The 17393-nt window shown below is 26.7% G+C and overlaps 1 protein-coding gene across 4 annotated transcripts in view; it reads right to left on the bottom strand.

The window, feature by feature from the left end:
- The window catches only part of LOC129980738 (MYND-type zinc finger-containing chromatin reader Zmynd8-like), a 78640-nt gene that overhangs the window by 41658 nt on the left and 19589 nt on the right, over positions 1-17393 (bottom strand). For all 4 annotated transcript variants that reach the window (XM_056091122.1, XM_056091134.1, XM_056091128.1 and 1 more), the window contains exons 7-14: positions 17296-17386; positions 15807-15946; positions 15277-15336; positions 12446-12501; positions 7254-7476; positions 5475-5535; positions 2745-2809; positions 1794-1845 (exon numbers count right to left, since the gene is read on the bottom strand). In XM_056091122.1, the coding sequence (XP_055947097.1) occupies positions 1794-1845; positions 2745-2809; positions 5475-5535; positions 7254-7476; positions 12446-12501; positions 15277-15336; positions 15807-15946; positions 17296-17386 (748 nt within the window). The remainder of the gene's footprint in view (positions 1-1793; positions 1846-2744; positions 2810-5474; positions 5536-7253; positions 7477-12445; positions 12502-15276; positions 15337-15806; positions 15947-17295; positions 17387-17393) is intronic.

Raw genomic sequence — 17393 nt, 5'->3', positions numbered from 1 at the left:
CATAAAAAGTTAGATTTTGTGATTTAAAAAAAAATCATTTGTCCACAATTCTGAATTAATTTCAAAACATTTTGCAGCAGTTTTATACAACTTCATAATTTAATAAATATCTAATATCAATATTTAAGAAATTTGAGCCATGGTAAACATTTTTCAAACTTTATGTTAACCAATAACATGAAAAAAAAAAAAAAAGAGAGAGAGAGAGAGAAAAAAAAAAGATTTACTTTCTATATGCCTCACAAAATATTCAGGAAGTGGGTTTTCAAATAAAATTAAAACATAAATATTGTATACACACAAAGGAAAAGTGAAATATATAAATCATGTATTAAAAATTCATTAAAATATTGCAAAATAATTTTAAATGCATCAAACTGATATGCACATATTTTGGGAAATTTTATAGTTATGAAAGGCTTCAGATGAGATTATTATTTACTATCATTATTTTAATTTTTAGTAATAAATTTCTCACTACTTCAATATAAGATATTTTCAAATTATATAACACGAAAGAAACAGTACCATCTGTATATTCAAAATTCATCTTTATTTCAAAAACTTCATCAATTTTTTTAATAAAAATGCAGAATATGTATTTTTGTAAACACTGACAAAAAAGTTAGTGAATAAATTATAGGGATTATATATATATATATATATATATATGCAGTAGACTCCCGATTATCCGGGGGAATGGATTATCCGTGCCTGCCACACTAAGTTTTCTTTTTTTTTTTTTTTTTTTTTTTTTGCTTCCAAGCAAAGAGAAAATGCTTCCAAAGCAAGAAGCAAACACAAATGACTGATTTCTTCAAAAAGGTGTAGTTTTACAGTTATGCTTTTGTAATTACATAATACATTACAGTATTAAAACAGTACATATGTATTAATTTTTCTGTGTATCATTGACGCCTCTCGTGAGTACAAAGCACTTTTCTGTTTTCATTAACAAAATGCATTTTAGGTTAGTTTTGAGTGATATACTAAAATATTAAGCATTAGTTAAACATTTCCTGCTGTTTATTTTACGTTTTATTGTACATAAAACGATTTTTCAAAGTTGGAATGACTGTTTTCTCTTTTGCTATAACCATTTTTAGCTTTTTTCGGATTATCCGTGATTTTTGTTATCTGCGGCGGTTGCGCCACCCAATTTCGTGGATAATCGGGAGTGTACTGTATATTATATATATATATATATAATTATTCTTTATTATCTCAAAGACAAAATAAACATTGCTCAACCATATATAATATGACACTTTTATGCATAATACTTAATTACCTATTGAAGAAGAAAAGATGGTACATTTTTAAAATAGATATAATAATAATAGTAAATGATTTTCAATACCTCACCTTTAAAAATGTATCCTATCATCTTATGTTGCATCCATAAGCATACAACAAGAATTTACTACTATCAAAAACATATCTACTATCTCATTGATTTGTTAAAAGCTCAATCCAACAAAGAAATTCTGATATATTTTAGAGATTAGAATGCCCATTAAACAGTAAATTTAAATTTAAGGGTAACCAATATATATATATAAACAAATCTATTCTAAAACAATCTTTTTTATAGGAAGATTTTTGATATTTACAATAAAATTAATAGAAAAAAGATTAAACATTATTAATTACCTACACATTTGAACACAAACCAAGAAATTAGCATGCACTATAAGAAGATAGTTCCGGAATAAAAAAAGAAAAACAAATAAAAAGCACATTGCAAAAAAGTTAAAGTATCAATATACTGAAATAAAAATCGAAGAAATTACCATGAGGACTTGTTATATCACTTGTTACACTGTTTTGAAAAGTTAAACTGTCCTGCAAAAGTGTAAAATAAACATAAATATGCAATTACATTAAAAATATTAGTGGTACATTCATCAAATTTGTTCCATATAAGAAAGACAAAAAAAAAAAAGTAAAGATAAAGATAAAGGCTTTAATTCTAACATATATTAGTTCAATTGAAAATTTCCTTGCTTTTTTTAAAGTTAAATACTAACTTTAAAAAATATAGCTGGCTGAATTTCTATAGATTTAAAAATCAAGAATTCTTGATTAGATAAACAGATTGATATACTTATTGATAAATTAAACAGATTGATTAGATTGGTATACTTCCTCTCTCCCTCACCATATATAATATACAGGGTGATCAGTAAAGTGTTTTTAAAAAATGGTATCTTGTATAGCCAAGAAAGTAATATGTACTTATAGTAAAGTGCCCATGTTGGATTAATTAAGGCAGGTTTCAGTGACATGAGCAATGAAATGAAAAGGTTACAAAAATTAACTCAAAACACAAAGATCAGCAAAAAAATCTGATAAGAAAAATGTACGCAATACCATAATAAAAACATAAGGAGAAGATTCATGGAATGTATAAAATTGGTGGAGATATTTGATATTATTATGATGAGTTAATTCAAAGAATAAATTGATTAATTTTTCCTTTCTTTTCATTTTCAAAAAAGGATTTAAGCAATAGAACTGCTAATGGTCATAGTAAAAACAAAATTTGAAGAGATTTCACCTACATTATCTTAATACAACTCTAATTAATATAGATACTTTAAAGGAAATATTGGTTACACTGCATTTTACTGAAATGTGTAAATCATACAAAAAATGAAATTTAAATATTATACATTTGTTTAATTTTAGATAATTATTTTAAAGCAAATTGCATTTTAAAGAAATAAAATACTATGCATTACTTCTGAATATTCCATTACTGTTGGAGCATTAATAAGATCAATTTCTGAATCTTTATTCACAACTCCTAAATAAATAAAAACAAAAACTCTAATCATTAAACGATCTTCAGCAATATAAAATTAAAAAACAACATCAACTAAAAGAAACAGATCTTAAAATATGTTCTTTTACCATTAGTATGCAAAATTTAAGAAACTCTTCTGATTTTGCTGTAATTCTATAAAAAGAAAATTCCAAGACAAGAAATTTATACTACAGTACAATCTTAATACTTAATGAATTAAAAAAGTTTAGCAGGAAATAAAAAAGGACGTATGGATTAGGTACACCATTTACTCATACTCAAGATAATATTATTCAGCAATTCTTGAGACAGGAACATCCATTTCTCAATCAGCATTTGTGACACTTGACTGTTGGTTACTTAGAGGATACAATCATACCACTAGATATATCACCAAAGCATCTTAAGCATGTTCAGTCTGATTTAAATCAGGTGATTGCTGGCCAAACTACTCGATGGATATCTTCACTTTCCGAAAACTCCTGAATAGCAAGAGACATGTCACATATCCTGAGCAATGTTATCAGCTGTTTGGTTTCAATCTCTTTTCAACAAAATAGCAATATACTGATGATCTGTTGCTATTATTTTCTCTGGCCATTTATCACCAACTTTTCTTCCAAATATACATGTACTTTGGTAAGCTTTCAAACTGCATGAATCAGCACTTGTGCCAAACTTTTCGGCAGTAAAAGCAGCCTGATGGTTTCATGCAACTATTTTGAGCATATGATATCACTTGTAGTGAATGTCTTAGAAATTAGACTTCCCTTCTTTGTAAATTGCCTTGTATATACAACTGACTCTTTACATTTTACTTGCCTTTGTGCTGCAATGAATTAAAAATGGTGCCATGGTCTCTATATCTGAATATATACATCTTTTGAGTTGGCTTTTCATTGCACTGATCCGAGGGGGGGGGGTCTTAATTTAATAGACGTATGACAAAAAATTATTTTGTAGCACTTGTTTTGCACACTCTTACATAAAATGAAAATTTCATGCAAATTATTCTTTTCTTAGATTGTGTACGATTTGGAAGAATAACAATACTACGCTTCTCTTTTCTATCAGAATATCATAGAATCTGTTACTCCTCTTCATTATTCTAAAACTAATTTATCAGCAATTGTCAATAAGTGACATTTTTAATTTTAATATTCTTTTGTTATATAAAAATAATTCACTGCAATCTTAGGCTTTTAGAATTTGTATATTAAATAGAAAGTGATAATCAATATTTTTATTCATTTTAAAATCCATAAGTTAGATTAATCCAAAGATGGATAATGAATCTACGAACATCAATGCAGTGAAAAAAAAACTATTTTATTCCCAAAAAAAAGTTACTAGGAGTTAGCAAAGAAGTGCAAATCTATAATCATCTGATGTAATTTTCATCTATATTTAAAGTTTCTTCTCAAGAAAATTATGGTCATAATGGTGCTAATTTAAAAAAAACAAAATGTCAAAAATTTTTGAAATAAACTTCTATTAAGAATCCTTGTATAGGAGATGAGACGCAAGAAAATTCTTTTTATCACATTCTTGATGATGATGATGGATTAATTATCTAATCTTTGCATTTAAAAATCTCAAATTCGTTCTATTGTGAATTCTGCATTAAATTGGGTGTACTTACAGTTGTTGGCATTGCAAAATTTCAACTCTTCCCCCCCCCCCAAAAAAAGAACCAGTGTGCCTTCCAAGAATGTATAAAAGCCTAACTGGAATTGATGATCAGGCAGTTGCTTTTATTGAGCAAGTACGATACAAGAGCATCAGTGTTTCATTTAAAATAAAGCTGCTAACCTTGATTTAGAATCTAGGCTGTTTGTTTTTAGGCACAACGTTGACTTTTCCCGTATTATATCAACAAACTAGTTAAAAGTTGCAAAAGTTTCTTGAAGATTTTTTTAAAAATCATTTGCAAATAACAAATGTAAATAAATTTCTGCTTGCACTGTCTTAATTAAAACTCCTTCAATCCACGAACCTATCTGAACTGTAATAAAGCAATAATGTTATTTTGTAAAAAGGTTATCGGTACTTGGTTTTGTTTATTATTTATAGTTAATAATTCACCTACTTTGTGTGTGTGTGTGTGTGTGCATGTGTCCTTACATTTTCCCAAATTTAATAAAGAATTTTGCATGCAGCATTTACAACATTGAGCAAGAGCTAGACATAATCTTGTTGTATTTTCTGATTCTTTATGAAGCAAATAATTTTATTTTATTTTAAATTTTTTTAATGCAGGAATTAAAAGGATAAGATCTAAAACGTCCTTAAAATAAAAATAATATCAAGGACCCATAATAATTAAAATTTCCAATTGTTACATCTGAACTTGAAAAATAATTTCTTATCCACATAAATTTGGAACACATGGATAATACAATTTAGATAGCACAGTTGGTATACTTCATTTGTATAATCAGGTTCCAAAGTAGTTTACAGATTTTTTTTTAACATATATTTCTTTTAAGAGTTTCTAAGCACAGGTTTCTAAAGTTTCTTAACAGAAGAGCTTCTAAGTTCACATACAGTTTCTAAAAACATACATGCATGAAAAAAAATATGGCTTGGCCTTTTCAGAAACACAAATGCAACAAATAAAATTTTTCATCTGTTTTCAGAGAATTAAAAGTTTTGAATATTTTACCTTCTAACTTCATTTTAGCATTATTTCTGTTGGAGGTTTCTTCATTTGAGGGATTAATCATCTAAAGGATGCAGAAAAAGAAAGAAAAGAAAGAACTGAATTTTTTTAATTGCATAACATAAAAATGCTTATTTGCAAAATGAATTTTCCAAAATCAAGAAAAAATTAAACTAAAATAATTTTATCTATTATCTAATTTTCAGATTCTTAAAAACTTTTCATGTACGAATAAATGTTATTATATAAATAAAAATTATCTTGCATTCAATAAAAGATATTGTTCTGAAGCTCTGCATATTTTTTTAAATAGCTATTCAAATTTATATTATAAAGTTACTTTCTAACAAAATCTAAAATTCTATTTATTTGAACTTGATCACTTATATTTGTTATTAAACAATAGATAATTAATTATTGTATAAATTTAAGATAATATAGTTTATAGTAAATTATTGATCATGTAGTACAATATCATTAAAATGGTAGCCATCAAAAGAAGCCAAACATCAAAAAGGGAAATTTGGTAGCATTTACATATTTTTCATCAAATGTGATAATAATGGAGGGGGAGAAATAGATCTTTATCTGAAATAGGAGGGTAAAATTAAGTCATTTATCAAAATAAATTCTTTAAAAAGCATATTCCAATAAAAAAAATTCAAAAGAAAATGACGAAAATAATATTTGAACTGTTAAAAGTAAAATGAAATGAAATAAAAAATCTTTAATAATAATTGATAACATTTCTCTCTCTCTTTCTAAATTCCATGTTTTCTATTATGCCTGAGTTTATTTGCAACATGAGTTTTCATAATTCTTTTTTAATTCTTTTATTTAAATCTAAATAAACATGTATATTTTTATTAGCTTATTTGTAAGTTACCTGTTTCTGATGATAAAAATATGCAATTTTTAAAGATACTTTTACATAAATTTTGAAGAAGAAAAACCAAAGTCTTAAAAAGTAATCAAATAATATAATCAGATGTTTTCTGTTTTGTTTTTTTATAATAATATATTAAATATTTCAATAGAATAAGATGAAGTAATAAATTATTCAATTGAATTTTTAAAGTCATTTCATTCATGTGGATTCCCAACTAACATCAGTTTTCCGAAGGTTGATATACTCATCAGGAATAATGACCATTTTTGAAATAGTACTATAACAATATCATCGAAGCCAAAATTTTAACTGGTATACTCAAAGAAGATAATATGCATATGCGATAAATTAGATATAGTGGTTAATCTTCCATATTCTGTATCAGACTATCAGTAAAAGTTTGATTTTTATTAGTTGCCAATGATGTGCCATTCTATTTATAAAAAAATACCAGATAATTATAATTTTCAATAAAAATGAACAATTTGTAATAAATTTCTGATTTTTCCAAATTTCCTGATGATTCCTGGTTTTCAAAGTTGGTAGACCACCCTGTATAACTAAAACAAATACTTCACCATCTTTGAATTCTGCAAAAGTTTGAACATTTTTTGAGTCGCAACATGTATGACATGCTGCATATTTGTATTGTCCCTTATGCACATTGTTGAAGAAAGAGAGAGTGCTGGAAAAAGATATTGAGTTTATTGTAATACATGTTGGCACCCTTCAAAAAGTTTTCTTTGCAAAAGAAAATTAAATACTTTTTAAGGAACTTTTTATAAAAAATTAAGCACTTTTCATGACATTGTGCACTCTGATACAAATCTAAAAATAGCAGAACATTGCTGGATTCAGCTTGTAATTAATAAAATGATAATACTGAAACTTACCTCATTTTGTTTTTTTTGTGGTTTATAAGCTGTCTTGTGTGGATAAAACATAAACTCTCCATACTTGCGGCTATATATAGCAATGTACTTCAGCAATTCTACCTTTGCAGATCTAAAACGTTGAGATTTGACACCTGAATTTGTTGCACTAGTTAATCTTGACTTTTTATCCTTGGGATGACTCTCAGATAGGTAATAGCATTTATTGATGGGTATATTAGACCTAAAAAAATACAAATAACATTCAAGAAATAAAATAAACCAGAATAAAAATATATACTTTATTTAAAACCTTTAATAATCAAGTTTACAGCAAATCACAATCTACAAAGAAAAAAAATTAAATGTACATTCAGAATATGATACGACAAGACATCCTAGATTAACATTCATTGCAAAATCCACAACTTTATTGTGATATGCCCTACCAAACATCAAAACTTCTTAAAAATGCTAATATAAAATTAGACATCAACACATCAGAATAGTATTTATTCCTTTATAAAAAATGTTCATCTTCAATTTCATTAAAAACAATATCAAAGCTATCAAAATTTTCTTCAGAAAGAAGATTTTTATAAATATAATAAATTTATCATTTAAAAATAAGAAATAGCTAAAAGAAAGAAAATTAGGAAATAATAACCAAAATTAATTTTTCAATTAAGACTTCTGCTAAATTCAATGGATCTTAACTTTTCCAAAATAAAATTAGAATTCATAATAAGTTAGTTTAGGTTGAATTGTAAAAACAGAAATAAGCAGAAACTAATTCTAAGATATTATGTGGCAAATGATTCTTAAAAGATGCTCCATTTTGATATGAAACTGATTACCATAATATGAATACTAATTTGAAAATTTAAATGCATCACAAATTGAAATCTGTGAATGTATGTGTTATGAGTTGAAATATGTCTTTACAAGTTAATTATAAGTATAAAAAAATAATCAAGAACACATAGTCTACCAGAAAAATGTATACACTGTTTTCAGAAAAAAATATGTATATATCATATTTTTTAACCACATTTAATTATTGTTCAAACATGTGTTACATACCCTCAAGTAAGCATATTTTTATATTAAATGTTCGAAATGTTTGCCATTGGCGGTTAAACACCTAACAGAATGCCAAGTAGTCGAAGCAGCGACAGTGGTCAATTATCAATGGAGACCGATGCACATGTCTCTGTTATCTTCTGACAAAGATTCTCGAGCATATATGGCTTACTTCAATACATTTAATCTTTTATAGTGTCCCACAAAAAGAAGTCCATGAGGATAGGATCTAACAAATGGGGTGGAAATTCAATGAGCCCTCTTCATCTAATCTAATATCCTTGAAGATTATTATTCATGAAAACTAGTACTTCTAGGTGGTAGTGGGGTAGGGCCCCGACTTGTTGGTAGAAGACCTCATTGTCTCCATAAAGCACACATATACCTATTGTTGGTAGAATTAATGAACATAACATTTGAAAGTATCCTTCTCCAGTTTCAGTACCATCAAAGAAGACTGTTAGACCAAACCAGACAATAACCCCTGATAGATTGACTACCTTATCAACATGGACATATGGATTTCATGGTACCCAGTAAAGTTATATTGATTGATTGTTCCATTTAGTTTAAACAGGACCTCACCAGACCACACTACGTTCATCACAAACTGTTCATCGTTAGTTGCCATTTGCTGATATTATTCACAAAATTTCATTTTATGATCTGAATCATCTCCACTAATGGCATGCATTTTAACATTCCCACTTAATATTTTTTTCAAAATTTGTTATACACTTGTAGTTCTAACGCCCATCTCCAGTGCATATTACGTAGCAGATATCTATGGTGACGTTTTAAACTTTTTCAACATGAGAGCCTATGAAGCAAGATTTGTTGCTGTAATCATTCTTTCTAATCTTCCTCTGTGAATATCGCAAATTGTTCCATGCACCTCAAACTTGTCAACAATGCATTTGACAGGTTGATGGTTCAGTACCAAACTCCACTTTTTACTAATGCTGCACTTCAAAGGCAATCTTACTTCATAGTGCTAAAATGTTTATTATTTAAGCTTTACTATCATGAATAACCTGTTGGCAGTAGATAATCAAAGATGGTTGTCTGCAATGTATACTGCTGCTTAAAAGGGATGGTGTTATCTAAGCCAAATTAAATGGTAAAAGAATTGTTTTTATAGACGCAGAAAGTAATGTCGAGATGTGTAGCATTTCTTACAGAACAGCACAGCACATTTGTGCAGAGGCTAATATGACAGTAGCTGTTTATGTTCTAAATTATATTGGAGTTTTCAAATTGCCTAAAAAAATCCACAAATAAAACCTATCACAGACTTGGGTGATTTCAACAAAAGTGCAATGTGCCAAATTGTACAAGAGTTTTATTACAGAGTCAGTAGAATTAAGAACTTGGTTAGCAGAAAAGATTAACTTTTCTGAATGTGTAAAATTACTGATGGTAATTTTGAAAAAGTTGAAATTTTCTTACAAAAAGTGCAATGATGGTTGCAAATTTTTACTTCAAAGAAATTGCATTATTTTTTCTTGTATGAAGTTTTTGTAAAAAATGCACAATGTTAGAAATAATTCTTGAGCTAGGCCATTGATGTTTCTTGATGAAATGTGAATAAACGCTAACCATTCATCTAAATTTATTTGGCAAAGTTTCACTAAGGTGATTTAAAAGTTCCATTGGGGAAAGGATTTAGATTAATCATTTGTCATGCTGGATCTGCTGATCAAGACTTTATACCATCTGCACAACTCGGATTTCAATCTGAAAGTACAGTTGACTATCCTGAAGAGATGAATAGTGAAGTTTTTAAAAAGTGATTTCTTGATTTATTAAGAGGATTGGAAAAAGAATCTGTCATTATTGTGAACACTGCAAGCTATCATTCAGCAGATGCAAAAAAAAAAATTTCCCTCTACAAAGACAAAAAAAAAGTTGATATTATAGCATGGCTTCTGTGCAAAAATATTCCTCATACCACCAAAACCAGACCAGAACTATTGACCATGGTAAAAGAGCACAAAGAAAAATACAGATCATGTGAGCATGATCAAATAGTATTTATAATGGGACATGAAGTGGTGAGACCCCTCCATATCATTGCTAATACAACCCAACAAAATTTATCTAAGTACAGGTGAAAAGTGAAGCAAATAAAAATAAAACTTTCAAAATTAAATATGTTAAGAAATAGCTTGATGAAGCGCTGTTAAACGTAACAGTTGATGACTGGTTGAAATGTATAAAAGACAAGAATGAACAAACACTAAAACTAACGACGCCTAACAACTAACTTCTAAACAAGAAATTACAAGAAGAGGCCTTTGCTAAATCTGATGCAACTGAAATTATTGTGATCAATTTATAATATAACAGCGAAAGCATTTTCAGCAAAAGTAAAGATTATATTTTTTAAGCTGAAAGCTTTTTAATTGATCATATAATCAGTAATTATATCATTATAAATAGTAATAATGAAGCTTACAGATATCATATGTCAAATTCTTGACAATTACAGTTATTGCATATTAAATAAGTTGGAATTGTATGATATAAATATCAATTGTAAGAAAATAAAAACAGATTTAATATTAATACTCCATGCAATGTCATTTTTTACATAAGTAAATGCTTTTTAAAATAAATTTAACATTTAATTTCAAAATTAATTGAATCTAAATATATAAAAGTAAAAAATCATAAATAATTAGTGCATTACAGAAATTAAAACCATTAAATATATTTTCATAAAATTTCATTCACTATGAAGCATAAGTTATAAAACTTTTTTGATAAATAATTGAATAATTATTTTTTAATTATTATATTAAAAACTGTTGATTATTTAAAAATACACACAAAAAAATCTTTAATCATGCTATTTCTATAAAATCAAAAAAATCATATATTTTAAAACATCTTATTTATTTTCATCCAAACTGCATCTTATGCTAACAAAAATTTTAATTGCTTTTTTAAAGATCATTACTAACATATAGAGAAAATTAGCTTTCAATGGTTTCTAAAAATCATTTAGTGCAGAGATATTATCATTCTAATTTTAAAACATATCAGATAATTAAAAAAATTTATGTTAAACAATGTTTTAAATAGGAACTCACTAGTGTGATATTGCAATATTTTTACATGAATCATGATTTCAAGTTTTTTTTTTTTTTTTTTTTTTTTTTTCCAAAGCAAATCAACTAACAAAAATTAAAGAAATTCAATCTCAAATTAAATAGAAACTGTTTCTTTTCAGAAGAATCACAATTCAATGAGAAAAGACTAATTGACTCACACAAATACTTAAATATCTGCTTGTAGCATGCAATATAACAACAGTCTTTTTTAATCAATTTTTCAATATAAATAAGGTAAATGAAATCTTATTTAATATATTTTTCTTCTGTCTACTTTAAATTCAGTATACTAAGGCAGCACCATGTTTTTTTTCAAAAGATAAAAGGCACTTACAGCATAACCTCCTACATTCATCAGCAGAATATTTTAATTAATAAAAAAATAAAAAATTAAGTTAACTGTCCAGAAAATTTCATTAAATCTTTCTTTAAGCTTTGTGAAGCAACACAGCATTTATAAGCAAAATATCAAGAAAATCTATTCAGTAGTTTGTTTTTCTAACGTGTACAGAATTTGTTGGCATTTCAGTTTTATTTATACAGATAATGATGAGATAGAACAGATTTAAAAAATATCAATATTAATGAAAAACTCATTGTTAAACATCTTTTAAATTAAAAATCAGGTATCTGCAAAGAATAACTCAGAAAGAAAGGCTTACGAATACAATAGTATTGCTGTTAAGAGAAAACATGGAAATACACATAATAAAGAAGATTACCTAAGTAAAATAGTTTCCAATTTTAATTTCAGTATTAGAAATTCCATAAGGAAATATTTTTGATAATTTTTTTAAGAAATAATTCATTAATAAAATAACAATAAGAAAAGGGCAATAAGCAAAGGAGCAACAGAACACTAATTCTCACATATTATATTAAATATTTTTAGCAACATTGTTTCATGAGAAATGGAAATAGTAAAAAAAAAAAAAGAGAGAGAGAGAGAAAGAGGAGAGAGAGAGAGAGAATTTTTTAAATATAACATTAATTTAAAGAATGAAAAGTACTTACTGCTCATGCTCTCCAAAAAATCTTACATGAGCAATACCCTTTACAACTTTCAAACACTAAAAAAAAAAAAAAAAATTAATAATCATCTAGAGAAATATTACATTTTATCAGAGCTGCATTAAAATTGAATTCTGTTTTTACATCAATTGTTTTGAAAAGAAAACAACTAAATTTTAATATGGACATTTACAAGAAATGTAATGCCATTCTACCAAATCCGAAATTCTCAAAAGTATAAGTGCATCCTAAGAATTCAGAAAACTCCAAAAATATGTAGCTATTCTAAAAAGAAAAATTTTTAAGGTTAATCCAATATTACTAAAAGTATTTTTTATATTCATCTTTTTTAAAATAGTCTCCTCTTTTATTTATACACTTTATACACTGCTTCCAAAGTTTCTTCCATCCCTAGAAAACTTTTTTTTTCTTTTCTCTTTTTTGTAATTTTTTATGAAACTGAATATAAGATGACTCACACGATGAACATAAGATCATTAGAATAGTAAGAAGTCTTTGGTGAATCTTTTTCAATGTTATATTATTTCACATCAACTTTTTAAAATAGATTTAAGTTATGGAGCAAAAGTAAATTCAGCGTTAAATCTATTAAATTGCAATCCAGTATGATATGCTTTAAAAAGTTTTGATCTAGATTTGAATGATCAATTAACTTCTGAGCACTGTAATACAATCCATATTCAGCTCATCAATTCAAAAGACAAGGCACAAATTTTGAGTCAGAGCAATAAAAATTGTATGAAATTAATTTTTATTGATGCTTCAAACTTTAACAATCTTATAGATATGACATTTAAATGATGTTCAAATCCAAACATTAACTTCTTCAAAATAAAGATCTAAAGACATCCAGTTTTAGAACCTATTCATTGGGTGATCCCTTTATTTGAAATTTCAGCACCATTCATAGCACTAATACCAAATAAGCAATCCTTTCTAGAAACTTGATGCAATATCCAAAATGTATTTAATAAAAGTTTTTGTCAAAATTTATAAATAATTCCAGACAGATTTGTAGTTTTTTCATTATTGTAATGAAAACCGCTACTGAATATAACTATAGAACAGCGACAAAATTATGTGATATCATTACAAATGAGTTGGTAAATTAATATACTAATATTCTAATTTAAAGGTTGTTGCTTTTTGGGCAGACTTTGTATGCTTTTTATTTATTTTCTAATTGGAAAATAACTTTTAAAAAAGAAAAATTGTTTCTGATATAAAAAGAAAGCCACCCAGGTCTTACAAAGATACATGCTTAATACAATATTTATTGATGCAAATATGCCTGTACAGCTGATCCAATGGACAAATCAATCTAATTAAAAATAATAAAATATAACAAAAAATATGTAGATATAATTAAACATAAAACAAATTTTTTTGCAAATTTTTTCAACATTACTTTAAAATAGAATCCTCCAGAAGAGTTTGACATCAAATTTAAAAACATAAACAATTTCATCCATTTAAGCAAATTTGCTATAAAATTGTATTTCCAGGATATCATAATTCAACACTTAGAAAAAGGCATATGTCGAGTAACATGCAAAATTCATAAATTTCACTAGAAGAAAAAAATATATGTAACTGTTAAATTAATATACTGTTAATCCAATTTTTTCCCACCCTTCCTAATGCCATTTCTGATTTGTTAGTTCCCTGTATACTAAGTATAAAGAAAGTATTGTAATTGTAAAAAGGTTCAAACTCAAGACTTTCATTTATCTCTACATTTCACACCTCCCTTGAGTTCAAAAAACACATTTTTGGCATTATGTCTGTCAATCTATCAGTGAACATGATAACTCATAAACACTTTCAGTTGGATGGATGAAATTAGGTATATGGACTCTAGATCAAATTTCCAGATTTCCATCAAACTTTGAATGAAAACCATTCAAAGAAAGTCTACCTGGCAGTTTGAAAATAAGTGTGTTCGACAACTACAAAATGCAAAGAGAGAGATGGATAATATTTGATGTACAAGCAGAGCATCAAAAATGTAGATTCTTATGAAATTTTGAACCAAATCCATCTAAGATTGTTTATCAGTCAACCTATACTTTCACATGTATGTAAATACAAAAACTCATAAATGCAATTACTTAAATCAAACTCATAAGTGCAATTACTTAAATCAATGAAATGTAATATATGATCTTTTGATTATAAGAATAGTTCTATATTAAATTTTGTTTTCCATCAGTCAGAAAAGAGCCATCCAAAATAGATGTAGTAAAAATGCTACATTCACATCAAAAATTTATATTTCATAACTATTATTCACCAATGAAACGTAAGGCACTTGCAGTCTTACAAAATGTCCCCAATTTTATATTAAGGGAAGAAGTTAAAGCCTTTATGGTGAGTGTAAAAAAAGTTTCAAATTGACCATTCCTGCTGATTTAATAACTATAAACTTTATAAATATGGAAAAAGATTAACTAAATTATTAGAATTGGAAGAAATTGAAAGAAAGAAAATATTGCTTCTGTAAAAACATCTCATTTGTTGAACAAAAATTTTACTGCTAACTTAACTCTCTGAGCAACAGAATTAGAATTTTTTTAATTCTCATATTCAGTTCAAAGACAGATAAGTTATACAAATGTATAATTTCTTAATTCAGATATATATCTTATAAATATTCAATTATTAAGTATTCTTAAGATTTCAGATATGATTAAATACAATAAAGTTTAGTTCAAATATAATTTTTTCCATCTGAAGCACCAAGAAATTCAGAAGTATCTAAAATAAAATATTCTGAAAGAAGTTTCATGACATGATCAAATAATTTAGCTTACTTTTGCAGGCCAATAAGGGTGTCCGGTTAACTGAGCCCATACAATATCATGTGGAGATTCCTACAAAATTAATTTAGAAGTATAAAATTTCAAGAATAACATCTATGAAAACAAGATATAATTTTAATTTATATTTTATTTCGGTATTTATATCAAAGAAAAAGCCATTAATTATGACTAATAAACTATCTTAACATTTTATAAAAGGTGTTTCACACCCATAAAAGACTTCAAAACACATATTGTTCAGAATATAAAATGACTATAAGTATCATTTAGGTTTAGGTATATAGATATTAGACTATCTGTATAGGTTTTTATATATAGAGAATAGATATACTGGTTATATTGAAGTATAATAGAATCATATTCGAGATTATTTAATTTGGCACAATGGCACATACAGCATTTTACAACATATTTCAGAAAAGAGTTCACAATAGCATGATTTCTAGATACAAATTTTTAAAAATTTGATAATTTAATATACTATTAAGAAAAACAAATATTCAAAATTAAATATAACTTACACATAATCTAACAAAGGAATCTTGATCAGATACATCGCAGTACAAATAATAATAGCACTCAGGACATGCTTCTAAATCTAAGAGCTCACTCTTAAAATCTCTTCTTAAATTTTCAGCAGCCTTAGCATCATCTGAATTAGCTGCAACAGAAAATAAATTCTACGATATAAAAAATGTCAGAAAATTAATATTAAATTACTATATATATATATATATATATATATATAATTACTATATTAGTTTATTTTCATTTTTTAAATTATGAAATCCTAATTAAAATTGACAACTTTAGCATCACATTTTTTAAAAGACAAATTCATCATAAACATGTATTTAGGGACTATTTCAATTGCACTCGTTCCAGCATCTGTAAAGAGGTCGAAAATCAGAACTTGTTCAACTAAAATGATGAAATTTGGAATGAAAATGTGAAATAGACACCAAAAATGACTCTTGTATATAAAATATTACTACACTACATGTAAAAGACATGTTAATTGTCAGCTGCATACAGTAATGTAAATATTCAAACTGTTTCCTCTACTATAGACATACTGCAACTTTATCCTTATATAATCTAACGCAGCCAAGTTGTATGAAGAAGATGTAGAAATTTTCAAAACTTATATGCTTAATTTTCTTATTAATAGTTAACATAATTTAGTCATAGAGCATTCTGTTCATGGTTAAAATGCGAGTACTGATGATAAATATTAAATTCATATTCATAGCCAAATCAGTATTTAGTATTTACGAACCTGGGCATTAGAAGCATATAATCCATGAGAATGAAATGTTAGAAGCAGTGGTTTTAAATTTGATGAATATAGACTTAAAATCACAGCTTCTAATTCCCTCCTCCCCCAAATTGAAGTCTGCTGCATCACAGTATAAAAGTATAATGCCTATTACAAGAATTTGCAATCCTAGAATACCTGTTATATTTGATATTTCCTAGACATCACTTGAAAGCAATGTTATGTACCTCGTCACATCATTCACTAAATACATTAATTATTAAAACAACATTTCATTGATATATTGATGAACAGATGTTCCCTAACATTCTATCTCATCATTCATCTGAAATTTCAGCCAAATTTCTGATTATAGAATTTTCAAAAGGAAAATGTGTCATACTGTGCCATATTTGATCCAGTTATGAAAAACAGCATCCATTGTTCTGAATTACCCAATGGCTAAAATATGTTTTTGTATTTAAGTATTTTCTTGATTGCAAAAGATGAGACATATCTAAGGAAATATACAAAGCATTTTATTTGCTGATATATTGGCATAACTTTGTATCAGCTTTGAAATATTTATTTATGTATTACACAACTAACATTTTGTAAAATTTTATTTAATAAGTAATTTGTGAATCATTTGAGTCTTATCTCAGTTGGAACAGAGGAATGTATTACAGGTTCTTTGAAGTAGGAAACTTAATTTTTTGTCAATCATGTACAAAAAAAAATCAATGTCTTACCTCCATAAACTATGCAAGCATTATGATACATGTATTTCACATCACCATAAAATTCTGCAGTTTTTGTATATGGAAGGACATTATTGATATTCTGGAAT

The sequence above is a fragment of the Argiope bruennichi genome, chromosome 1 (assembly GCF_947563725.1).
Source record: "Argiope bruennichi chromosome 1, qqArgBrue1.1, whole genome shotgun sequence".
NCBI lineage: Eukaryota > Metazoa > Arthropoda > Arachnida > Araneae > Araneidae > Argiope > Argiope bruennichi.
The sequence above is the reverse complement of the archived record's forward strand: the minus strand, read 5'-3'. Positions and strand labels throughout refer to the sequence as shown.